This window comes from Zea mays, chromosome 1 (assembly GCF_902167145.1).
Source record: "Zea mays cultivar B73 chromosome 1, Zm-B73-REFERENCE-NAM-5.0, whole genome shotgun sequence".
Taxonomy (NCBI): Eukaryota; Viridiplantae; Streptophyta; class Magnoliopsida; order Poales; family Poaceae; genus Zea; species Zea mays.
Window position 1 is genome coordinate 214,614,726 of NC_050096.1, and position 26,580 is coordinate 214,641,305.

Consider the following 26,580-nt stretch of genomic DNA (forward strand, 5'->3'; position numbering starts at 1 on the left):
TATGGGAGCTACTCATCAGTGAAACGGTGTGCAACAAGTAAAACATGACACCTGCACCTAATCTAAGTACAAGTGGGATAAAGAGTAACATGCTACATGCCTCGCAATGGATAAAAGTATGAAGTGCAAATGATTTGTACTCGTCATTTGTTTGCTCTTTAGTAATACAGCAACATTGTACAGTTGTTATTATAGAAAAAAATGAACAGTGGTGTAGTTTCTTCGTCCCCGCTTCGGGCCCTGGACTAATTTTATGTACAGGCGAGACAGCTATACTCCAGTTTCTGTTATATTTACACGCAAAAACTACAGCAGCCGTGGCGTGGGCATGTTTGTTCAGTCATCTGTTCAAACATTCCCACTGTACATGAGCACGAAAGCTCCTAGACCTTGGAATTCGCAAAGGAAACCTGCAAAAAAGAGAAAAAAGGTATGTTACATGACACAACTGTTATTTGAATTCAGTATGAACGCTACAACTTCGTATAATTTCATATTATAGCTTACTTTGGCTATTTCAACTTCCATAAGTTTATGGAAATTGAACTAACATCTATCACATCAAATTTGTTTGGTTACATTCTCCAAACAGTATATTTTAGAAGTACATTCTTGTTCAAATTTAGAGAGATTTGACTTGGGACAAAGCCAAAGTGAAATATAATTTGAAATGGAAGGAGTATAAAACTGCATCCACGGGTGTAAAATTAATGCAGACAACAATCATCAAATACATGCGACGAAATATATGCGGAGTGGCAGTTGAGAGCCTACCATTTAATGGATGGCAACCAGATAGCGAGACTCCTGGCACAGCATCTCTGTACGTACAGAAGGTGTTTCAAAGCAGGTTCTGCACTGCCGCAAATTATACTGCAGGTCCTCTTTGTCAGTCCAGCACGACAGCTTCACAAAGATGCAACTTTGGCAGAGCAGCAGTCTCATTCCAAACCTTATTTAGCAGACACACTTGCCTTTTCTTTTTCCTTTTCCAGTTTCTTTTTCTCAGCCTCAGCGTTTCGAGCATTTTCATCACGTGATTTTTTGAACATATTCACGAAAATAACTAAAATTGATGTCACTGTAAATAAAAGAGCAATAATCGGTCAGGTAAACATAAGAACCACATACAGCTGTGCAACAAAATAGATCGTGTCAATCATACAGTATGATGGTTCAGTTTGCAGGGAAGCTGAGGGGTCAGGCATTCAGATTAATTTATGGGGTGTTTGGTTTGAAGAATCAATCCATTCTAGATAAGGTGGTGCATCATAAGTCCATTCCACAAATTTGGTGGAATGAACTCATTCCTCATATTATCACTAATTATTAGTCTACGGGAATAAAATAGTGATGAATCAACTTATTCCATTCCACAAACCAAACAAGAAATTGATGGGTGAGAAGATGATGAACTACCTCATTCCTCAAACCAAACAAACACGCTGTTAAAGTAGCAAAGCAGTCGCCTTTATTAGCAATTCAATAAAAAGTTACAGTTTGGATAAAAGAGAATCAGTACAAAAGTACTGTTGGAGGTATTGCCACAAAATTAGATTGTATTGTGTTGAGCTCCATTGGCTGATTGTATACAGTGCATAGAGTTGGAATGGGAAAACCCTAACACTAACTAGTGTTGGGACTGATATATATCGATAGATGTTGGGCCAGGCCCATTACACAAGGGTGTGACGGTAATTACAAGGGGCTAACCCCAAAACCCTAAACGGGTACTCTAACACCCCCGCAGTCGCAACTCTATCTAGTACAGATGTTGAGACTGGATCAAAAATCGGTGAATACACTCGACGGGAGCCCCTTGGTGAAGATGTCGGTGAACTACAGCGTGGTGGGGACGCTGAGAACCCGAACGTCACCGACAGCGACACGTTCACGGACGAAGTGCAGGTCGATCTCCACGTGCTTCGTGCGCTGATGTTGCACGGGATTAGTGGAGAGGTAGACCGCGCTGACGTTGTCGCAGTAGACAAGGGTGGCACGCTGAATGGGGTTGTGGAGCTCCTGGAGAAGTTGGCGCAGCCAGGAGGCCTCTGCGCTGGAGCACGAGACGACAGGCTGCCGCTTGGCGGCCTAGGAGACGAGGTTGGCACCCAGGAACACGGCATAACCGGAAGTAGACCGGCGTGTGTCAGGACAGCCAGCCCAGTCAGCGTCGGTGTAGACCACGAGCTCTGATGTCTGGGAGGGTCGGAGTAGAAGGTCATAGTCGAGAGAGCCGCGGAGGTAGCACAGGATCCGCTTGAGAGCGGTGAGATGGGGCTCCCGCGGGGTGTGCATATGCAGGCACACTTGCTGCGCGACCTGCAATGCCACACGCGACCTCCAGCGGGTGGACAACGGTGGCGGGGAGGCGCAGGGCCTAGCGGCGCAGCATGACGCAGGGGCGGGTGCGGCGCGGGGTGGCGTGGCCACAGCTCGACTGTGGCCGGCGGCCTGGGGAAGGAGGGGGTGACCGACGGGTGTGGGAGGGTGGGAGGGGAAGATAGAGAAACTGGCTCTGGTACCAAGTTGGAATGGGAAAACTCTAACCCTAACTAGGGTTGGGACTGATATATATATCAATAGATGTTGAGCCAGGCCCATTACACAAGGGTGTGACGGTAATTACAAGGGGCTAACCCCAAAACCCTGGATGGGTAATCAACACATAGGACTAATACTCTACGTTAATAGGCAATGATCTACATATATGCAGCAGTTGACACTCAAAAGTATACGTACCTGAAACTTGGGTTACACTATTGATCATGAAACAAAGAGAAGAATATGGTGCAAAATCTGACAAAGCCAGCCAGACCGGGTACCACATTGGCAAAGCCGACCAGGCCATCCACCAAAGTCGGCTAAGTCGGGTCCCCAAAGTCAGCTAGACGGTCTCCAAAAGCCAGCCAAGCCGATTTCTTATTGCTAGGCCGACTTACTATTGCTTCTACACCAAAGGTAAAAGACGATGAAGAGATAACTGACTCAGTTCGCCTAGCTACCAATGGAAAGTTCTCCTCAAAGGGGCTTATAGGGGTTTCTTTTCATAGAATATGGAAAACTTGGTCACACACATTCAGCGCGCCAACTTACTGTGTGTGACCAACCACATAAAAAACTTAGTTTTTTGAGGAGCCCAAGTTTTCCATATTCTATGAAAAGGCCGACTTACTATCCGCTGTAGGCCCCCTTTTTGTTTTGTAATTGTCCCTCTTCTTTAATATATTATCGCACATTTCTCATGTGCTTTCAAGAAAAAAATACTTATCCCACTCATGCTTATTATTCTAAGATGTTGCATGATTAAAAGGTTGTTTGTGATAATAATCTTGCAACTGCTATTAATATGGTTATGGTACGATGTAATAAGATAGAGGGTAAAAAATCGATTGTGTTGGTTCGTCATTTGAAGAGCCTAGTAAACAACCTCATAACAACATGCCATATAATTATTATGAAAATCAAGATATTTATGCGACAACTAAAAAATTAAATCGGCGTATTCAACATTTAAAACCAATCAAGCCAATTTGGGTGGAGCTAGCACATCTATACTAACGACCACTTTCATTCCTAATTCGTGTCAAAACCAGCGAACTAATCATATATAATGGTGGTAGAACAACAATGAATCAAGCTTAGGTGAGGTATAATAAAGTTCTCCTACCCACCAAAGTCACCTAGTCAAAATCATATGCTTAATAACATGCATGTAGCTTCCACTACCAATTTTAATGAAGCATAAATTGGTTTAAAAAAACCAACCTGTAGGGGGTAAGACAGCCCTCGGGCATTGTATTAAGAAAAAGATCTCACACAGGTCGAGAAAACCTTCGAATCCCTGCCCCACCCATATACAGCGGCACTATAGCCCATGTGAGAACGACCAGGCCGGACCTTAGACCTATGCTTTGGCATGGGACAAACGAGGGGATTTTTTTAACCACGTCCTGAAATTGGCTCCCACAGGGAGTCAAACCCAGGACCTACTCAGCTAGAGGCCCTTTCGCTAAATCGGTTTAAAAATGAGATGTCTAAATCCATTAAGTAGCTTAGGTATACAAATTAAGCCTAGTAGAAATAATTAACAAAATTTGTATCCTTCATATTTTGATTTTATGATTATGAAAGCTCTTGATGGTTGAAGAGTGCCGAATTTTAATAAATTTAGTGTTGATCATAGTGTCGGGTACCTAGAAACTGGGTGTCCGAAGAAGGCTCAAAAAGCCTCCCACATACTTTGTTGTCGGGTGGCTGGCATCGGGGTCGAGTTCAACATGCAAGATCTGGGTGGCAGGTCCATTAAAAAGGTTATGAGATCCTTGAAGATCATCTCTGATACATATGGTTTTAGCCACGAGGCTTTTGAGGAGTATGTCAATCTGTTTAAGCACCCTCTTTCTCAGTGCCATGTGGAGGCCCTCTCAGCCTGTTTGGTTGGAAGCCCCCGCCAGAGTTAGGGACGAATTAGTGTCTTGTCTCCCTCCTTGGTTTGTTTTGTTGTTGTCTTGTTAATGGATCCTTCAAAGATCTTCATATGGAATGTATGGGGGTTGAACTCGCTGGTGCGTCAAGATTCTGTGCATGAAATGGACTCCTCTAGGGTGGATGTGGTCTGTCTTCAGGAAACTAAAATGCAGTCTATCTCAAATCACACCATCCTTTCTTTGCTTGGATCAAATTTCAGTGAGTACTTTTGTCTAACTTCTGTGGGGGCTAGTGGAGGCATCCTCGTGGCTTGGAGAAGACATATAGGGGTTTCAGGCCAGAAAAGACAGGACACTCACAGTGTTTCAGTTCAGTTCTGCAGTGAGGAAAGAAGTGCCTGGTGGCTTGTGTGTATGGCCCTCCAAGAGATAATGAAAAGGCTAGTTTTTTGCAAGAACTCAGATATTAGAGCTGCTTGCCCTGGACCTTGGATGCTAGCTGGAGATTTCAACCTTATTTATAAGGCCTCTGATAAGAATAATGCAAATCTGAATAGAGTCATGATGGGAAGGTTTCGAGGGCTGGTCGAGGATCTTGCTCTTAAAGAAATTCCTTTGCATGGGAGGAAATTTACTTGGTCCAACCATCAAGAGGCACATGTTCTAGTCAAGCTAGATCGTGTTCTTTGCTCAATTGACTGGGAATTGCTCTTCCCTGTTAAAGGTAAATAATTGTATATGATTAGGGCTAACCCTAGAGGGTAGCTATATAGTGTTTGTACATGGGCCACATGGGCCTAGCCACATGGGCCTAACCACATATAATCTAACACCCCCCGCAGTCTGAACATCCGTCGCAGCGGAGTTTACAGACTGGATCCAAAAAGAAGAAGTACATCACACACTAGGATCCCCCCACAGACTCAACTAGCCACTACTGATGTTGAGGCTGGAGCGAAACTCGGCGAAGGTCGAGGACGGGAGACCCTTGGTGAAGATGTCGGAACCGGGCCCCGCACCATCCCCACGGTGCTCTGGCATGACCCGGCTGACCCGCTAGTGGCCCAACTCCACCTTCAGGCTGGGAGTGTCCAGAACATTCGCCTGATGGTTCCTGTCGTCCTGGAGCCCAAGTCGCCGTCCTACGCACGCTGGCGGGACTTACTCCTCCTCACCCTTCGTCGCTACGCTCTGGACGACCACGTCCTCTGCGACCCCACCGGCGTGGCGCCGACTGCCGCGTGGGTGCGCCTTGACAGCATCGTACTCACCTGGATCGTGGGGACGATCTCCGTTGACCTCCACAGCCTCCTCCGGAACCTTCCTCACGCTCGGGCTGTTTGGCTTGCCATCGAGGGCCAGTTCATGGGCAACGCCGAGGCCCGGGCTCTCCGCCTCGACGCCTCTTTTCGCACCTTCGTCTAGGGGGACCTCAGTGTCAGTGCGTACTGCCGCAAGATGAAGACCATGGCGGACTCACTTGGCGATCTGGGTTGCCCCGTGGAGGACCGCATCCTAGTCCTCAACGTCCTCCGCGGCCTCGGCGATCGCTACACCCACCTCCGGTCGTTGATCATGCGCCAGCGCCCCTTTCCTACCTTCCTCCAGGTTCGCGACGACCTCGCCCTGGAGGAGATCACTCTGGGTGCTCAGGCTGCATCGATCTCCGGCACGGGGTCCTCGTCCTCTTCGACAGCACTGGCGGCTTTCACCCCGACCCGTCCTCCTACTCCGTCACAGTCTGCCCTTGGCCCTCGCCCTCCCGGGCCGAGCATGGGCGGCGGGGGTCGAGGTGGCGGAGGCGGGGGCGGTGGTGGTCGTCGCCGCCGTGGTGGCCGCGGTGGTGGTTCCGGGGGTGGTGCCCGTGGCCACGCACCGATGCCGGGACCCCAGCAGGGTGCGCCTTGGCCCACTTTTCACCACCCGTGGTCAGGGTGCATCTCCATGTGGCCGTTCCAGGGGCCAGGCTCTGAGGCTCGGCCCCCGGCGGCCATGTTCGCTGGTGCGCAGCCAGGGTTCGCCTTCGCCTCTCCGTCGCCCTGGACCTCGACACCTGCTGCTTCGTCGTGGCCCACGCCACCGGCTACTCCACCGTCCGGGCTGGTTGGTTGGGACGCGGCCACCCTGGCTGCCTTCCAGACTCCTACTCTGACTCCGCCGATAGGTCCCGAGTGGATCGCGGACACCGGTGCTACCTACCACACCACCCCCGACCCTGGTATACTCACCTTTGTTCGCCCTCCTTCCTCTCTCCCTTCGTCCATCATGGTGGCGAATGGCTCGTGTCTTCCTGTCACATCTGTGGGTGCCGCCAGCCCTCCCGGCTCTTTTCACATTCCCGATGTTCTTGTTGCTCCTTCTTTGGTCCACAATCTTCTTTCTATTCGTCGGTTTACTGCTGATAATTCTTGTTCTGTCGAGTTTGACTCTTTTGGTCTTACTGTGAAGGACTCGGCAACTCGACGCCCCCTCCTCAGATGTGACAGCACCGGCCCCCTCTACACCCTTCGGCTTCCGCACGCCACATCTTCTTCGTCTTCGTCACCTGACACAGCTGCTGTTTTTGCTGCCGCCACGTCTTCTACCACCTGGCATCGTCGCCTTGGTCACCCCGGACGTGATGCCTTGATGCAGCTTACTCGTAGTGCCACTATCCCATGTACTAGATCCCATGATGAGCATCTTTGTCATGCGTGCCAGTTAGGCCGCCATGTTCGTCTTCCTTTTTCTTCTTCCTCTCATGCTACTCATGCTTTTGATCTTGTACACTGCAATTTGTGGACTTCACCCATTACCAGTATATCAGGCTACAAATACTATCTTGTGGTGCTTGATGATTTTTCTCATTATGTGTGGACTTTTCCTTTGCGTGCCAAGTCTGAGACTTTCCCCGCCCTCCGCCACTTCTTCGCCTGGGTGTCCACTCAGTTCGGCCTCACCATTAAGGCCGTTCAGTGTGACAATGGTCGGGAGTTCGATAACTCCACCTCCCGCTACTTCTTTCTCTCCCACGGGATGCAGTTGCGGATGTCTTGCTCGTATACCTCCTCCCAGAACGGCAAGGCTGAGCGCATGATCTGCACGACCAACGACACCATCCGCACTCTTCTTCTCCAGGCGCACCTTCCGGCACGTTTCTGGGCCGAGGCCCTCCACACCTCTACCTACCTCCTCAACCGTCTCCCTTCCACTGCGTGTCCGGCCCCCACTCCTCACCAGGCACTCTTCGGTACCCCTCCGCGCTATGACCACCTTCGTGTCTTCGGGTGTGCTTGCTACCCGAACACCGCTGCCACTGCTCCTCACAAACTAGCACCCCGTTCCACCCTCTGTGTTTCTCGGGTACTCCCCGGACCACAAAGGCTACCGCTGCTTTGACCTCTGCTCTCGCCGGGTCCTCATCTCTCGCCATGTGGTGTTTGATGAGTCCGTATTTCCCTACTCCTCCACCACCACACCACCCTCCTCCGACCCTGACCTTGACCCTTTCACTCTCTTTCCGACTGACACGGTGGTCGAGCCACCTCTTCTTCCTCTCTCTGCAGGTACTCGCTCACCACCTGTCGGTCCTACTCCCGGCCCGGTACCTTGCCCGGGTCCGGTGGTGTCGCCTACGGTGTTGTCGCCTCTCCGCGGAGCCCTGTCTCCGATCGCCCCCGGGCCGAGCGAGGGTGGTGGGACTGCACCGCCTACGGGGCCGTCGGTTCCGACCCCTCCGGCCCGCTTCGCCCAGCCGGTGCGGGTCTACTAGCGTCGGCTGCCGCCGCCGGGGTTCGCACCTCCACCGTCGCCGCCCCTGCCGCTGTCACCGCCTGTGGCCCAGTCCCCGCCAGGGACACCCACACCTCCGCCTCGGCCACCCGCGGCCCGTGTCGAGACGCTGGTGTACCACCCACCGCTCCTTCACCGCGACCCGCGGCACGTCCACCCGATGGTGACACGGCACGCGGCTGGTACCCTGCCGCCCCGTGTCCTGGCGGCCACGACCGCAGACTCGCAGGTTTCTCCGGTACCCTCCTCCGTTTGCACCGCCCTGCTGGACCCCCACTGGCGTCGGGCGATGGAGGAGGAGTACGCGGCGCTCGTCGCCAACCAGACGTGGGATCTGGTGCCCCGTCCGCCCGGCACCAACGTCGTCACCGGCAAGTGGATCTGGACGCACAAGCGGTGGGCCGATGGTACCCTAGAGCGGTACAAGGCTCGCTGGGTTCTTCGGGGCTTCACTCAGCGCCCCGGAGTCGATTACGATGAGACCTTCAGCCCGGTTGTGAAGCCGGCCACCGTCCGCACGGTGCTATCGCTGGCCCTTGCTCGCTCCTGGCCAGTTCACCAGCTCGACGTCAAGAACGCCTTCCTGCACGGCGCTCTCACCGAGACCGTCTACTGCTGTCAGCCAGCGGGGTTCGTCGACTCCTCTCGCCCTAACATGGTCTGCCGACTCAACAGGTCCCTCTACGGCCTCAAGCAGGCCCCCCGGGCGTGGCACTCCAGACTGGCTACGTTTCTGGTGACACTGGGCTTCGTGGAGGCCAAGTCAGACACGTCTCTGTTCATCCACCATCATGGAGCAGAGACTGCCTACTTGCTCCTCTACGTGGATGACATTGTCCTCACCGCCTCCAGTCAGTCACTTCTTCGCCGCCTCGTCGACGCGCTTCAGCGGGAGTTTCCGGTCAAGGATCTGGGTGTGCTTCACCATTTCCTTGGGGTCACTGCTGAGCCTCGCCCCTCAGGACTCCTACTTCACCAGCGGCAGTACACTCTTGACATTCTGGAGCGGGCCAAGATGATTGACTGCAAGTCCTGCTCTACCCCAGTCGACACGCAGGCGAAGCTCTCTGAGGCCATGGGTGACCCAGTCGAGGACCCCACCGGGTACAGGAGTCTTGCTGGTGCCCTTCAGTACCTCACCTTCACTAGGCCGGACATCTCCTACGCTGTGCAGCAGGTCTGTCTCCATATGCACGACCTCCGAGAGCCCCACCTCGCGACTCTCAAGCGCCTCCTCCGCTACCTCCGGGGCACTGTCGACTACGGGCTGCTTCTTCACCGGTCTACCTCCTCCGAGCTGGTCGTCTACATCGACGCTGACTGGGCCGGGTGCCCGGACACTCGGCGCTCCACCTCCGGCTACGCCGTCTTCTTAGGCGGTAACCTGGTGTCCTGGTCGTCGAAGCGCCAGCCGGTCGTCTCCCGCTCGAGCGCTGAGGCGGAGTACCGTGCCGTGGCCAACGGCGTGGCGGAGGCTGCGTGGCTCCGGCAGCTCCTCGCCGAGCTCCACATGTTAAAGGTAAATAATTGTATATGATTAGGGCTAACCCTAGAGGGTAGCTATATAGTGTTTGTACATGGGCCACATGGGCCTAGCCACATATAATCTAACATTCCCCAATGTTTTACTATAGAGTGCTGCTTCCCAGGATTCTGACCATTGCCCCTTTCTCTTGGGGCTTAGGGATAATAAATCTGGAAAAAGAAGGTTTCACTTAGAATCTTTTTGGACCAAACTAGATGGATTTCAGGATGTTGTACAATCTGGGTGGAATGTTGTGGTACCGGTCCTTTGCCCCTTTAAAACTGTAGAAAGGAAGCTCAAAGAGACTGCCAAAAGGTTACAGACTTGGAGCGAAAAGAAGGTTGGTCACGTGCATTCCCAACTAGCTTTGACCAAGGAAGTCCTCCACAGGCTTGAAATGGCTCGGGATATTAGAGTGCTCAACCTGGCTGAGGTATGGCTCAAAAACCAACTTAAAAAGCAAGCCTTACTACTATCCTCTCTCAAGCGCACCATGGCAAGGCTTAGATCTAGAATTTCCTGGCTAAAGGAGGGAGATGCCAATACAAAATTGTTTCACCTTCATGCTCGACATCGCAAGAGGAAGAATTTTGTGTCTAGGCTGCTGGATGGGGACCATACCCTAACAAGCCATGATGAAAAGGTTGCCTGTGTGGATCACTTCTACACCAACCTAATTGGAAAATGTGTTGCCCGAGATAGGGTGATTGATCTAGAAGCCCTGGGGATGCCTACTTTTGAGCTGTCTGAGCTTGATGCCCCCTTTTCTGATCAAGAAGTGGAGGATATCATTAAAAGCCTCCCTGCAGACAAGGCCCCTGGGCCTGATGGTTTTACTGGACGTTTATACAAGGTATGTTGGCCTATTATAAAAGCTGATATGATGGCTGCAATCTCCGCTATTTGGGGCAGGAAGTTTGATAATTTTGGGCGCCTTAATTATGCCTATATAACCATGATTCCAAAGAAAGATGGGGCTGAAATGGTGAAGGATTTCAGACCTATCAGCCTTGTGCATAGCTTCGCAAAGTTGATCACAAAAATCCTAGCCAATAGGTTGGCTAAAAGACTTAATGAGATGGTATCACCTAATCAGAGTGTGTTCTTAAAGGTAGATTCATCCAGGACAATTTTAAGTTGGTTCAACAAACCTCAAGACTGCTTCACCAACAGAATAAGGCTACTTTGCTCTACAAGTTGGATATTACTAAGGCTTTAGACTCGGTTTCATGGCCTTTCTTAGTTGAAGTAATGATGCAGCTTGGTTTTGGACAGATTTGGAGGGATATTATTTGTGGTTTGTTGGCCTCTTCCTCTACTCAAGTGATGCTGAATGGATTTCCAGGACAACACATCATCCACCGGAGAGGCCTTCGTCAAGAGGATCCCCTATCTCCTTTATTGTTTATTCTTGCCATGGACATCCTAGTCTGTATGTTTTCCAAGGCAAAGGAGGGTTTACTCCAGCAGTTATCCAACAGAAAAAAGTTCCATCGGATCTCCTTATATGCTGATGATGTTGCCCTTTTTGTTCACCCAGCAGCAGAAGATTTATCTATCACTCTTGGCATTCTTCAGCTTTTTGGGGATGCCTCTGGGCTGCACAATAATGCCCATAAATCTAATGTCATTCCTATTAGATGTTCAGATGAGGATATGGTCGAGGCCCAAGGTTTGCTGCCTTGTGGAATATCTTCGTTCCCTTGTCGTTATTTGGTCTTCCTCTTTCCTTGCACAAGTTATCTAGGCAGCAGTTCCAGCCTTTTATTGATAGATTTGCTGACCAGCTTTCAAGTTGGAAAGCAGACTTATTGACAAAGACAGGGAGAAGAATCCAAGTTCAGCATGTCCTTACCAGCATGACGGTTTATATGTCAATGGCAGTGGATCCCACAATTGGGTATAGATGCCATTCACAGAATAAGGAAAGGTTTCCTATGGAGAGGTCGAAAAGAGGTGAAAGGGGGGCACTGCCTTGTGGCATGGAGAAAGGTTTGCCGCCCCGTTTAGCTTGGTGGGTTGGGTATCTTCAGTTTAACAGAGCTCTGTTGGGCCCTTCGAATGAGATGGCTCTGGTTGTCTAAAACAGACCCCTCCAGGCCATGGATTGGTCTCCCAATTAAAATTCCAAAAAAAAGGCCACATCCTTCTTTAATGAGGTCGTGCTCACTGAAGTTGGTGACGGGGTCAATACCAAATTCTGGAAAGACAAATGGTTACACAGTAAAAAAATTGCAGACCTGGCGCCTAGGCTGCTAGCTACAATTCCTAAGCGGACTGTGAACAGCAGAACTGTGAGTGAAGCTTCGACTAACAGGAAGTGGATTGCTGACATAAAGGGGCTCTCTCAGTGGGTGTGTTGATTGATTACCTCCAGCTATGGGAGATGCTTTCAGCCATTGAGTTGCAGCCTGGAATGGAAGACAGACATATTTTCAGTATTGCCCCAGATGGAAAGTACTCTGCAAAATCTGCTTATAATGGACTGTTCATGGGTTTAGTTTCTTGTGGGCACTACACAAGGGTTTGGAAAACTTGGGCTCCACCAAAGTGTCGGTTTTTTATTTGGCTTGCTGCCCATAATAGATGCTGGACAGCAGATCGATTAGCTAAAAGAGGCCTAAACCACCCTGAGAAATGTCTTCTATGTGACCAAGCTGAAGAAACTCTAGATCATCTTCTGTTGGCTTGCTCCTTCTCGAGAATCTTTTGGTACCATCTTTTCCGGAAATTTGGGCTACACTCCCTTACCCCCCAGCCGGCGGTCACCTCCTTCTTGAATTGGTGGGAGGAGGTTTCAGATGTGGTCTCAGGTGTTACCAGAAAAGGACTTAACTCCCTTATCATCCTGGGTGCTTGGACTATTTGGATCCATCGGAACAAATGTGTCTTCGATGGAGTGTCTCCTTGCCTCACTTATATCCTTGCTTTGGCAGATGAGGAGAGAAGTCATTGGGAAGCAGCTGGGGCGAAGGGCCTATGTTCTATGGCTGCCTCTGCAGCTGCTCACTAGGGTGGTGTGTTAATTTTTTCTTTCACATGATAAATACTTTTTTGTATGCTATTTTTTGGCCCCCGTGAGGAGGCCTGCTGATGTATGGTCTACTTTAGACCTCTTTATTCTATCTTCTTAATTTATAAAGGGGCACAGTTCTCCTGCGCGTTTTCGAGAAAAAAAAGTATATTTGGTAGTGTAGATATTGTGTCTAGTAGACTTCCATATGTGTTATTGTATATTTGGTAGTCTAGATATTGTGTCTAGTAGACTGCCATATGGGCTCAATGCAAGACATCACCTTTTGATGCACATACTTTTGTCTAACACATGCAAATCGGTTGTCACTTCTAGCTTGCACCAGTTTCTCGTTCAATGGGTGAGAAACAATGTTGAGATTGTCCATGCATATTCGGCCTGGTGTTGTAGTATTGACTACTAATTTGGTCATGACATTACTGATTTTCAGTTTATTAGTGTCACTAGAGAAGGCTTTGTACATGTCTCTTTGAAGCCGATTAATGATCGGCTCAACATCATCATGTAATCATTTAATGGATGATGTTAAGTAATGATGTTAAGTGGTCAAAGTGTCGTGTTGAGCAGTATCAGACTTAAAGACGGATGAATGTGAAGCTATAGAACACTTTGATGAGCTCAATAAATTGGGCCAAGATTCCATGTTGGCTGACCAAATGAGAAAAGTCGATATTGGGGATGGCTCTGTGCCCAGGTTGATGTTTATAAATTAGAATCTTAAAAGTCGATTATAAAACTGAGTTAATTGCACTTCTCAAGGAATATGTCGATTGTGTTGCATAAAATTGCACTGAGATGTCTGGATTAAGTCGAGAGCTTGTTGAGCATTAGCTGCTCATTAAACCCGGATTCAGACCTCATAAACAACATCCTCGTCATGTAAACTCTACAATATACAACCAGATTAAATAAGAAATTAATCAGTTGTTGGAGGCCGGATTTATTAAGCCATGCAGATATGCAGAGTCTCTAATATTGTGCCAATTGAGACGCCGCATAGGATGAGAAAGAGGCCACGGATGAGAAGTAGGTTGGAGACAGGAATGAAGAAAAAAACAAATCGATATCTTTATGACCAGTGGTAGGTGGGTAATTCTTCAAAGTTGCCCACCTTCACAGCAGGTAAAAGCAGGGAAGAGTTGCTTTTAGTTTTGTACTAGAGTAAAAGCAGCTTTTGGCCCAAAGTAGCCTTTGTTTTCAGTTTTCACCCCTTTAGTTGGCTTTTAGCTTTTGCAAAAGCAAAAGCAGCTTCAACCTTCAAAAGTCCAACCAAAGGGAGCCTAACTCTATATATATGCAGTACAATTCAAATCTATATATATGCAGCGTTAGGTGAGCCAGTCCAACTACAGTTATAAGACCCAGTAGGATTGTACGGCTAATTCTAACAAGTACTCAAGGCTGAAGCATATGGTGGTCTAGTGGGGTAATCAAGATTAGATTACTCAGGTGATTTTTTGCTTAAATATCATATTAAAAAAATGATTGGTATTGACTTCCATCACTACATGTTCAGATGGCCAGATGGGATAGCATGGATGATGTACTGATGTACATGTGTGTAACCAATAGACCAATGAGCTAATGTCTAGTAAAACGTTTAAATAGAATAAACGCTAAAATATACCTTGTTCAAACGGGCAGCGTGCAGGATCCTCACCAAAATACTGAGCTAGCGAATCAGCGTTCCTTCCCTGCAAGATTAAATATCAGAATCTATAACAAGAACAGAAAAATAGGTACATACTTTTTATGGCAGCGACTCACCACTTCAGCGTATAAGGAAATGAGGGACCTAACCTCAGCTTCTGCTGCATCAAGAAAGCTTTTCAATGCCTGTACAACCAATCTTAGTTCGGTCAGTAAAAAAGTCATAATTGTTGGCCTAGGCACTTGTCACAACTCACAAGTATATTGAACATTTACATGCAATTTTACTGCTATACAAATAAAACTACAAATCAGGAAAAAAACACAAACTGCTCATTTTTCACCAGTGGTGGAGAGACCCACCAGAGTTAGAGCTTCTGAGGTGGCAGGGTAAGAACAGGGAGAAAACTACAAGAAATAAGTGAGCCCAAGATCTGGGGACATGAACCAGCATTTTTGCTTTAATAGATTAATCCTAAAGCATCTTGAAGTGATGTATTGATGTAAACTGATGTTAAGTTCAGCCATTCGGCAACTCCTAAAAGAAGAGATATAATTATATAAACCCTACCATACCTTACGAAAGCCAACTGAAATCGCACCATCACTTTCTGAAGCAGCTAGCTCCTGCTCCACCTTCTCAAGACCTTTGTTTATTGCTTGCATTTCTTCCGCAAGCAATTTCAGTTGGATCTGTCGGAATTAACAAATTCAATTGTTTCGTAACATACTTAATGAGTAGAAATCTCATTGTTCACCAAGGAGTGCAAAAAATAAGTTGATTGAAATACCTTGGAAGCTGCTTCCAGATAAATTAGGTCTTTGTCAAAATCAAGAAGTTCGGGCATTTTCTCAGCAAGAAGCTAGCATGTATAAAAATGGAAATAAATTAGCTAAATTATGAAAGGAAAAAAATGAGACTAACAGCTGGAAGGCAGATGAATAAATCTGGTATGCAAAGTGGGAAGGACAGGCTTGGTGCAGTGGTGAGAGCAGTCTCAGAGTCACTAGGTCGTTGGTTCGATGCAGCCTCTCCGCATTTGCGGGAGAAGGCTTGCCTTGGTTTATACCTTCCACAAACCCCAGTTATGTGGGAGCCTCCAGCACTGGGTGTGCTCTCGTTATGCAAAGAGCAAAGTGGGCTTGCCATGAAACTGGGTTAAAAGTAGCTACTATTAATTGATTGGCATGAATCATGATATGGTGTGGAATATTAGCATGCCCAGACCATTTTTACGAGCATGTGTGGTTTTTATGATGTAAAACAGAAGTAGCACAGATTGGTTTTAAACTGGCCGGTTACCCACCTATATAGCACCTGTGTTTGGATAACTAGAACAAGACTAGTACCTGGACAGTGCACACAATCAGTTTAAGGGAAGAACCCATAATTCTGACTAAAACCATACTTTGCAGTTAACCAGGTAAAGATAGTCAGGACCAGATAACTCGTTTGAAAGTAGGGAAAATCAATCTAGCTCACCGACAGCTCATTTCAAAGACAGGAAAACCAGTCTAGCTCACAATATCTTAACGATAACTCTAGACATAAATCCACCCAGCAAGCTTTAGCCAAAACCTTGGTCAGATTTTCAGACATTTGCCATTGACTCGTTTGGTAAGAGATATTTGATACATTAATACATGCATATAACTTCTGTGCACTAAGTATGCATACAATTTGACTAATCTTTGGTCCAAATTATGATTAGAGTATAATACATATGCCGGGAATCAACAAACAACAAAAAAAGCCTTTTAGTCCCAAGCAAGTTGCAGTAGGCCAGAGTTAAAACACAATAAAAACGAGCGGCAAATGTTTTTTATCTGGTGTGCTCTGTCATATTACAGAAGAGGCTAGAGGCATACTGCACATTAATGCTCATATCTAACAAAAGTTATGAAGTATGTAACATGTGTTCAGTAGTAAACACCTGTAAGTTGATTAACTGATAAGCGTGTGGCAGCAGTATATTTATAACAAATCTCAGTGACAAGTGAATACCTTGCATAAATAATGCATCAGCGTCATTTTATTGTTTCTAGATCGAGTATCCGACAGCTTAAGGAGGCTGTCTAATCTGAAGCCAACAGCAGATCCTGTTCAATCAATCCACCGACAAGGGCATCACAGAAAGTTCTAAGAGAAAAGACATTGCATATAACTTCTCTGCAGTTATTTGAGAGGAACTTGATTCTATGCTTCACCCGTTTCATGTAAGTTACACAAATCTTGAAGCACTCCAAGGGGTGAATTGTTCAAATTCACTCTTGACTTTGTGCTTCAGGTTGGTGGAACTCCCAGGGGTGAAGCATAAAACCACCTTTCTAAAATACCTCGTGCTGTCCCTTGATTTAATGCATTCCCCAATGTGAGAATGGTCTTCATTATCTGCCGTAACTTCAGAGATTCTTTGACCTGCAAAAATCAAGCCATTAAGCCAGCACATGGGTATAACATATCTCATATTGTGACAGTAACGCCATACCTCCTTCGTTGCATCGTTTATGGTGGTTAGGTTAGTTCTTAGTTCATCTACCTGCAAAAAGGTCAATTATCACAATCACATATAGACATACTACAAAATTATGGAGACACATTTCAGGCAAGTTGGCTGGAGGTTTACCAAACCTGTGTTGAGAAAGTAATTCTGAAAGCAAAAACTCTTAGCTTGGCCTCTACACGTGGAACTTTCATCAGCTCCAGGAAGAACTACATTGTAGTTTAAAGCTTCCATCAACACATAAAGAAGGTCCTTTTCCCCAAACAAAAATGAGGCACTTTGTGAAACAAAACACGGAACTCACCTGTTCACATTTCCCAAGCATTTCTTTGTTGCCATTATAACCCTGAAATGGAAACAAGGACACACATTTATGATAAAAAAAACATGTCAAATTCTGATTAGGAAAGCAAGTCAAATCATAAGGTGAATACAGAAAACATGTGAAAAGGATTACCTTCAACATCTCGATCTCTTCCTTTGTAGGGCAAAACTTAATGAGATTCTCCACTTGGTCATTATCAAGAACGGAAGTGTCCAGAGCCAAAATTGCATTCTGCCAGACACAATCATAAAACAAATTATGTGGGAGTACAAACTAAGAACAAGGCTGGCAGGGATTTATTGGATGTGCCAACATAAAACAATGTGCAATGTCATAAGTGTGAGAAATCACCTAAGAAACAACATCTAGAAATCATACAGTTCATCAGTGGCTTTAACAAATAACATATTAGCAAAGAGAAAAAAAACAAACATTGAAGTTGATAATTTTACCATGCTTCTTTTGTTCCCTATACTATTCCATCACTTGTCTTATTTAGAAAATGGCATCCACGGTTGACGTTCCAGGCATGAAACCAAATTGGTTCAAAGAGATCCTTGCTATTTCTCTTAGATGACGCTCGATAACTCTCTCCATAGTTTCATAATATGGCTCACCAACTTAATTCCCCGGTAATTAGTACAATTTTGAATATCTCCCTTATTCTTGTAGATCGGTACCAATATTCTCCACTCGTCATGCATCTTGTTCGACAAGAAGATATGGTTGAACAGCTTGGTTAGCCATAATATAGCTACGTTACCGAGACATCTCCATACCTCAGTTGAGATACCATCAAGGCCCATCGCCTTACCCTCTTCCATCCTTTCAATGCCTCCCTAGCCTCAGATTCTTGGATCCTACGCACAAAGCGCCTATTGGTATCATCAAAAGAGTCATCCAACTGAAAGGTTGTGTCCCCATTAAGAAATTTGTCAAAATACTCTCGCCAACTATGCCTAATCTCATCCGCCTTCATCAAGAGGTGCTATGTTTCATCCTTAATGCACTTAACTAGGTTAAAGTCCCTTGTCTTCCTCTCACGAACCTTAGCCATCATATATGTCATTCTCTCCTTCCTTTGTACTCAAGTGTTGGTAAAGATCCTCAATCCACCACCAAGTATCTTTAGCTTCGCCTCCACTCCCTTTAGTTACTCCACACACCTCTGAGGCCACCTTCCTAAAGCAGTTTGCCATCTTTCTCCCACATGTTGTTTGTGCCATCTTCTACCTTCCAAATGCCCTCTTTGATGGTCCTTTCCTTGAAGACTTCCGCCTTCTCCCCTTTCAAATTCCGTCACTTTGTTCTTGCAATCATGGCTTGTTTATCCCTATGGACACACACCTAAAAATGAAAGGTCGCCACCACAAACTTATGTTGAGAGACAACACACTCCCCAGGTATAACTTTACAATCCAAGCATGATTGTTTATCCTCTCTTCCTATGAGGAAGAAGTCAATTTGACTAGAGTGTTGGCCACTACTGTAGGTCACTAAATGGGAGCATGGTTCAAAAGGCGTCGCCTAGGCATCCAGTCGCTCAACAGCAGTTGGGCGTCCTCCTCGATTTCCCTAAGCCTCACGAGTTTGGCGTCGCCTAGGCATGTTAGTCGAGGATGGCCTATCAGTTTGGTGCATAGTTTTGCCAAGTTGGTCACGAAAATTCTTGCTAATAGATTGGCCAGCAAGCTCAATGTGATGGTGTCACCTAATCAGAGCGCATTTATAAAAGGGAGATTCATTCAAGATAATTTCATGCTAGTCCAGCAAACCTCTAGGTTGCTTCACCAACAAAACAGGCCAGTTTGCTGCTGAAATTAGATATTACAAAGGCTTTTCATTATGTTTCTTGGCCTTTTTTGATTGAGGTTATGAAGAAGCTGGGTTTTGGGCAAATTTGGAGGGATTTGATATGTGGGCTACTGGCTACCTCCTCTACTCATATTTTGTTGAATGGCTTTCCAGGTTGCCATATTAAGCATCGGAGGGGACTCCGTCAGGGAGACCCCCTTTCACCCATGTTGTTCATTTTAGTTATGGATGTCCTTGTCTTCATGTTTTCAAAGGCAGAGAATGATGGTTTGCTTCAGCTGCTTTCTAGTAGAAAAAAGCTCCATCGAGTTTATATGTATGTTGATGGTGTGATCCTTTTCTTGTGCCCAACACCAGCAGATATAGATCTTACTCTTAACATTCTACAGCTGTTTGGAGATGCCTCTGGGTTGCATAATAATGTGCAAAAGTCAAATGTGTATCCTATTAGATGCTCTGATGAGGTTCTGCTCGAAGTCCAAACCTTGATGCCATGTGAAATTTCAACTTTTCCTTGCCGTTATTTGGGGCTCCCTTTATCCTTACACAAGTTGTCTAGGCAACAGTTCCAACCAATTGTTGATAAGATAGCTGAGCAGCTCCCTAATTGGAAGGCCGACTTGATGACAAGGGCTAGAAGAAGAGTTCAAGTTCAGCATGTTCTTACAAGCATGACTGTGTATTTAGCTATGGCAGTGGATATCACACAGTGGGGTTTGGATGCTATTGATAAAATTTGAAGGGGTTTTCTATGGAGAGGTCGCAAAGAAACTAGAGGTGGATATTGTCTTGTTGCCTGGGGAAAAGTCTGCCGCCCCCTGGAGCTTTGAGGGCTTGGTATTTCTAGTTTTCCAGAATTATGTTGGGCGCTTCGAATTAGATGGCTTTGGCTACAAAAGGCTGATCACTCCCGCCCCTGGTCTGGCCTTCAAATACAAGTTCCTAAAAAGGATAGAGCTTTCTTTTCTGAAGTAGTGACCACTAAAGTAGGGGATGGAACCAATACCAAATTTTGGAAGGATAAATGGCTGCATGGAAAAAGAATTGCAGATCTGTTCCCAAGGTTGTTCAGCGCAATTCCGAAGTGGTTAGTCAATTGTAGGACAGTTCAGGAGGCAATTGTTAGCACCAAATGGATTTCTGATATCAAAGGAGCTTTGTCAGTGGGTGTTTTGACAGATTACCTTCAGCTTTGGGATTTGATTTTTGGCGTCGAGCTGCAGCCTGAGGTTGAGGATAAGCATATTTTCAGTATTGCTCCAAATGGTGCGTACTCATCCAAATCTGCATATGAAGGTTTGTTCCTGAGATCTATGGCATTTGGACATTATAAAAGAATTTGGAAGTCTTTGGCCTTGCCAAAATGTCGTTTTTCATATGGTTGGTTGCCCAGAAGCGGTGTTGGACAGCTGATAGGTTGGCAAAACGAGGCCTAAATCACCCGGAGAAGTGTCTTTTATGTGACCAAGAGGAAGAAACTTTGGACCACCTTCTTGTGAAATGTTCCTTCTCAAGAGAATTCCGGTACCTTCTATTCAGGAAATTTGGTCTTCATTCTCTTACACCACAGCCGGCTGCAAACTCCTTCCTGGGTTGGTGGGAAGTGGCAGGGGGAGCAGTCTATGGTCTTACCAAAAAAAGGCATTGACTCTCTCATCATTTTGGGAGCTTGGACTTTATGGAATCATCAGAATAAATGTGTTTTTGATGGCTGCAATCCAAGTATATCTTTAAGTCTCAGAGCTGCTGATGAGGAAAGAAGATGGGAAGTAGCTGGTGCAAAGGGTCTCGCTCATTTGGCTGCACCCTTGGTAGAGCCTTAGGGAGGATCGAGTAGTCTGTTTTGATCCTCTAATGGATCTCTTTTTGTATGCCTGGCCTCCGTAAGGAGGGTCTTCTATAGACCTTTTCTTTATCTGCTTAATATATAATGGGGCGCAGTTCTCCTGCACGTTCGGAAAAAAAAGGTGTGCCACCTATTCAGTGAAGGGTGCAGTAGTAGGCAGATGCAAGCAAAACCTAAGGGAAACAAGGCAATTCGTGAAATGCTTAGTGTTAGAATAGGAACCCATACCCTAATCAGGGGTTGGGAGTGGTATTAAATAGAGAGAGTAACTGGGCCAAGGCCCATTACACAGGGGTATAACGGTCATTACACGGGGAATAGCACAAACCCTAGACGGGTAGTCTAACACCCCCCCGCAGTCACAACTCTATCCTGTACAGATGTTGAGACTGGATCGGAAGTCTAAAAAGACACTCGACGGTAACCCCTTGGTGAAGATGTCGGCGAACTGAAGCGTGGTGGGGACGCTGAGAACGCGGACGTCACCGGCAGCGACACGCTCGCGGACGAAGTGCAGGTCGATCTCCACATGCTTCGTGCGCTGATGCTGCACGGGGTTGGTGGAGAGGTAGACCGCGCTGACGTTGTCGCAGTAGACGAGGGTGGCGCGCTGGAGGGGACTGTGGAGCTCGTGGAGGAGCTGGCGCAGCCAGGAGGCCTCGGCCACGCCATTGGCCACGGCACGGTACTCGGCCTCAGCGCTGGAGCGAGAGACGACGGGCTGCCTCTTGGCGGCCCAAGAGACGAGGTTGGCGCCCAGGAAGACGGCGTAGCCGGAGGTGGACCGGCGCGTGTCGGGACAGCCAGCCCAGTCAGCGTCGGTGTAGACCACGACCTCCGACGTCGGGGATGGGCGGAGTAGGAGGCCGTAGTCGAGGGAGCCGCGGAGGTAGCGTAGAATCCGCTTGAGCGCAGTGAGATGGGGCTCCCGCGGAGTGTGCATATGCAGGCACACCTGCTGGACGGCGTAAGCGATGTCGGGCCTGGAGAACGTGAGGTACTGGAGCGCGCCGGTGAGGCTCCGGTAGGACGTCGCGTCGGCGACCGGAGGCCCGTCGTCCTCAGAGAGCTTCGCCTGAGTGTCGACAGGCGTGGAGCAGGGCTTGCAGACAGACATGCCAGCCCGCTCCAGGATGTCGATGGCGTACTGGCGCTGGTGGAGGAAGAGACTCTGGGGCCGACGTTCGGCGGTGATGCCGAGGAAGTGGTGGAGGGGCCCCAGGTCCTTCAATGCGAACTCCCGCTGAAGGGCGACGATCGTGCGCTGAAGGAGGTCGGCGGTGGATGCCGTGAGCACAATGTCGTCGACGTAGAGCAGGAGGTAGACGGTGTCGTCGCCGCGCCGGTAGATGAATAGGGATGTGTCCGACTTGGCCTCGACGAAGCCGACGGAGGCCAGGTAGGAGGCGAAGCGACTGTACCAAGCCCGTGGCGCCTGCTTGAGGCCGTACAGGGACCGGTTCAGCCGGCAAACCAGGTCCGGATGGTCAGTGTCGACGAAGCCGATGGGCTGGCTGCAGTAGACAGTCTCCGTCAGAGTGCCATGGAGGAAGGCATTCTTGACATCGAGCTGATGGATCGCCCAGTCGCGGGAGAGGGCGAGGGAGAGGACGGCGCGAACAGTGGCGAACTTGACGACAGGGCTGAAGGTCTCGTCGTAGTCCACTCCGGGGCGCTGGGTGAAGCCCCGAAGGACCCAACGGGCCTTGTAGCGGTCGAGGGAGCCGTCCGAGGTCAGCTTGTGGCGAAATAGCCACTTGCCGGTGACCACGTTGGTGCCTGGTGGACGCGGCACCAGGTCCCAGGTGTGGTTGGCCAAGAGGGCCGCGTACTCCTCCTCCATAGCGCGACGCCAATGTGGGTCGGCGAGGGCAGTGCGAACGGAGGAGGGTACCGGGGAAGCGTCGGGTGGAGTGCTGGTCGTAGCGGCTGCCAGGATGAGCCGGTCAACGGGGCGGAGAACGCCAGCAGCGCGCCGAGTCACCATCGGGTGGACGTGCCCGGGGTCGCGGTGGATGGCGACCGGGTGGTATACGGACGACTCGGAGTGAGCCGCCGGAACGTCGGGAGCGGCTGGTGGGGCCGGCTCACGGCGGTGATAGACGACGGCGGGGTCGGCGAATCGGGCCGCGCTCGTTGACGGGCCCGAGTCGGGGGGCGCCGCGGTAGTGGCGTGGCCGCGGCGATGTTAGACGAGGGCGGGGTTGGCGAAGCGAGCCGGAGTCGACGGGGCCGCGCGTGGCGCAGGTGGGGTCGACGGGGCCGCGCGTGGCGCAGGCAGGATCGACGGGGCCGTGCGTGGCGCAGGCGGGGTCGACGGGGCCGCGCGTGGCGCAGGCAGGACCGACGGGGCCGCGCGTGGCGCAGGCGTGGTCGACGGGGCCGCGCGTGGCGCAGGCGGGGTCGACGGGGCCGCGCGTGGCGCGGAAGAGGTCGTGGGGGCCGCACGAGGAGCAGGTAACGGCGCAAGACGGGGAGCCGAAGGTGGGGGAGGAATCGGATCGGACTCGAGGAGGGAGTCGAGATCGGTGGGTGGGGTGGAGCCAGCAAGGGGAAACACATCTTCGTCAAAGATGACATGACGAGAGATGATGATGCGGTGGGAGGTGAGGTCCAAACACCGGTATCCCTTGTGGTCAGGGGAGTAGCCAAGGAACAGACAGCGGGTGGAGCGAGGAGAAAGCTTATGTGGAGCGGTAGCGGAAGTGTTAGGGTAGCAGGCACAGCCGAACACGCGAAGGTGGTCATAGGAAGGGGCTGTGCCGTATAGGGCGAAGTGGGGGGTAGGGTGGCGAACCGCCTTCGAGGGAAGACGGTTGAGGAGGTGGGTGGCAGTGTGCAGGGCCTCTGCCCAGTAGCTGGCAGGGAGAGACGCCTGGAAGAGGAGGCAGCGGAGCATATTAGTGGTGGTGCGGATCATGCGTTCGGCTCGGCCGTTCTGAGCAGAAGTGTAGGGGCACGAGAGACGCAACTGGACGCCATGAGTGAGGAAGAAGGAGCGAGAGGCGTGGTTATCAAACTCGCGGCCATTGTCACACTGCAGAGCACGGACCGGGCGGCGAAAGTGAGTGGATACCCAGGTGAAGAAGTGTGTGAGGGTGGTGAAGGTGTCCGACTTCAACCGAAGCGGGAAGGTCCAGAGAAAATGGGAAAAATCATCCAAAATCACCAAATAATATTTATAGCCAGAAAGACTGAGTACAGGGGAGGTCCAAAGATCACAATGAACCAGGTCAAAAGCCTGCTCAGCCCGAGAAGAAGAGGTAGTAAATGGGAGACGAGTATGTCGGCCTAACTGACAAGCATGACAGAGACCCTCAAAATGTCCCCTACTACATGAAAGATCTAGACTGCTGGTAATCTTGGTCATGACGTCGGATCCAGGATGGCCGAGACGTCGATGCCATGTGGTGGAGGAGGTGGTGGAGACCAGGGCAGGAGGTGGAGACACGCCGGCGGTAGAGGGCTGGAGCGTGTAGAGAGGTCCCGAGCTGTCACAGCGGGCGAGAAGGGTCCTGGTGGCCAGATCCTTCACAGAAAAACCAGAGGGGTCAAACTCAATAGAACAGGAGTTGTCAGTGGTGAATCGACGAACAGAAAGAAGGTTGTGAGTGATGTGGGGAGCTACGAGAACATCGTTGAGGTAAAACGGCCCAGGGAGAACCGAGGCACCTACTGAGGTGACTGGCAGAGTGGAACCGTTTCCAACGACGATCGAGGATGGGTGAGAGGGGAGGGGGGGATGAGAGCGAGAGAGCGTGCCTGCCGTGGGAGTGGTGTGGTACGAGGCGCCGGAGTCGATCACCCAGTCGGAGGGGGGCGGGGTCATCGCCATGGTGCTGAATGCAGCAGCGAGGGAGGCGCTGTCCCAACCACCGGCCGGCGGGGACCAAGGCGGCGAGGTGTGGGTCTCCGGGGGCAGGAGCGCGGGCGGAGCCTGGGGCACGACGGGAGCACCATAGGGAGGTGCGCCGTAGTGAGGTGTAGTCAGGAGGGCTGGCGTCGGAGGACGGGGGGTACTCGGTGCCTGGCCCGGCCACATGGCGATGGTCCCGGTCCAGGGGTTGTAGAATGACGGCCACGCATGGCCGCCACCCCGGCCGGAGGGACCACCACGAGAGGAGCCGCCGCTCCCACGGCCGCCCTTGCGGGAGCGGCGACCCCCGTCGGTCGTGGAAGTCGGACGAGGGGCCGCCGGGACGGCAGGTGGAGGGTGGGTGGGAGCCCCAGTCGAAGGAGGACGGGTGGCCTGGCCCCCTGAAGGCGGCTGGCCACTGGTAGGAGCGCTGTAGAGGGCCGAGGCAGGAGTGGGTGCCTCATTCGCCATGGTGAGCTCCTCGAGGAGAAGCTCGTTCCGCACGGCGTGGAAGGTGGGGAAGGGCACGCTCCTCTTGATGAGGGCCTTCAGGTGGCCGTAGCGGGGGCTGAGGCCACGCAGGAGGTTCAGCACCAGGGTACGATCGGCAACTGGCTCGCCGAGATCGCGGAGAGAGTCAGCCAGGCCCTTCATCTGGCGGCAGTATTCTCCCACGGAGAGATCCCCCTGAGAGAATAGGTGGAACTGGGCGTCGAGGTGGAGCGCCCGCGCATCCCGATTCCCGAGGAACTGGTCCTCGAGAGCGAGCCACGCCTGGCGAGCAGTGTCCGCCTGATCGCGGATGATGTCCTGCAGCTCAACGGTGATGGTGCCGTGGAGCCACGAGAGGACAACGCTGTCCATGAGGCACCAGGAGCGAGGTGGTGGAGCGTCGTGGTCGACGAGGACGTGATCGTCGAGGACGAACCGCCGCAGCGTGAGGAGGACCTGGCCACGCCAGCGGGGGTAGTGGGAAGACGCCGGATCCAACACCACGGACACGAGGGCCCGGATGTTGTGAAGACCAGCGGCTTGAGCGTGGAGAGCAGCGATGAGGTCGGCGTCGAGGTCGGAGGCGGGGGGGTCCGCTGGGGGCTCCGCATCGGCGAGAGTCGGACGGCCGAGGAGGCGCTGCGTGGTGGCCATCTGGGTGGTCAGAGCGGCGTCCAGGGCACGCTCACGCTCCAGGGCGAGGGAGGCAGCGTGCGCGCGCTCCCGCGAGGCCGTCACAGCGGCCTGGATCGTGGCGAGGGTGCCGACGAGCGGGGAGTCGGTGGAGGGCGCGACTCGGTGACTCCAGGTTGGTGGAGCGAAGGCGGGAAAGCCCGGTGGGGAGCTGCGACGCAGGGGCAGCGGGGAGACGGCGGGGATCGGCCCAAGGCCGGCGATGTAGGGGGGCCCCCGTGGGTGAGCTCGCTGCTGGGTGCAGCAGGGGCGATGGGGGGGTGGTTGCCAGGGACGGTGATGTCCCCGACGTGGAGTCCGGCCGAGGGGGCAGTAGGTGCGTCCATCGGGCGTGAACGCAGCAGGGGAACGGGCGTCGGGCGCGGGTGACGCGGCACCTGGCGAGGACGGAGGCGCAGAGCAGAGCGCGTGGTCGGAGCAGAGGGGCGGCGAGGACGGTGCCTGGGCGGCGCGGCTCCCTGGCGGCGCAGAGGGGTGGCGGGGACAGCGCCTGGGCGGCGCGGCTCAGGGGCGGCGGGGACGGCGCCTGGGCGGCGTGGCTCCCTGGCGGCGCAGAGGGCGGGGTCGCGACCAGCGGCGGCCGTCCAAGGCGCGGTTGGTCGGGGCAGAGAACGGCGCCGGCACGGCAGCAGCCTCTGG

At 50.7% G+C, this 26,580-nt stretch overlaps 2 protein-coding genes across 4 annotated transcripts in view; one reads left to right on the top strand and one right to left on the bottom strand.

Moving 5' to 3' along the window:
- Positions 1–90: 90 nt before the first annotated feature.
- The window catches only part of LOC103645263 (formin-like protein 3), a 37,573-nt gene continuing 11,083 nt past the window's right edge, over positions 91–26,580 (bottom strand). Inside the window, exons 10-21 of one of the 3 annotated variants that reach the window (XR_004855476.1) lie at positions 17,372–17,470; positions 17,219–17,260; positions 17,043–17,123; positions 16,900–16,950; positions 16,748–16,829; positions 16,416–16,510; positions 15,202–15,273; positions 14,987–15,103; positions 14,528–14,596; positions 14,388–14,454; positions 775–1,081; positions 91–410 (exon numbers count right to left, since the gene is read on the bottom strand). Coding sequence is in view for 1 of the 3 variants with exons in the window: in XM_035964235.1 (XP_035820128.1) it covers positions 12,094–12,137; positions 14,388–14,454; positions 14,528–14,596; positions 14,987–15,103; positions 15,202–15,273; positions 16,416–16,510; positions 16,748–16,829; positions 16,900–16,950; positions 17,043–17,123; positions 17,219–17,260; positions 17,372–17,470 (819 nt within the window). In the remaining 2 variants the exon portion in view is untranslated. Of the gene's footprint in view, positions 411–774; positions 1,082–12,078; positions 12,138–14,387; positions 14,455–14,527; positions 14,597–14,986; positions 15,104–15,201; positions 15,274–16,415; positions 16,511–16,747; positions 16,830–16,899; positions 16,951–17,042; positions 17,142–17,218; positions 17,261–17,371; positions 17,471–26,580 lie in introns of those variants that run through there. The other 2 variants (XR_004855477.1, XM_035964235.1) reach the window with 2 other exon arrangements.
- On the top strand, positions 6,253–7,209 carry LOC118476118 (uncharacterized). The gene is made up of 2 exons (XM_035964236.1): positions 6,253–6,648; positions 6,879–7,209. Exons 1-2 carry the CDS (start codon positions 6,309–6,311, stop codon positions 6,911–6,913), a joined length of 375 nt encoding a protein of 124 aa, XP_035820129.1. The 5' UTR covers positions 6,253–6,308; the 3' UTR covers positions 6,914–7,209.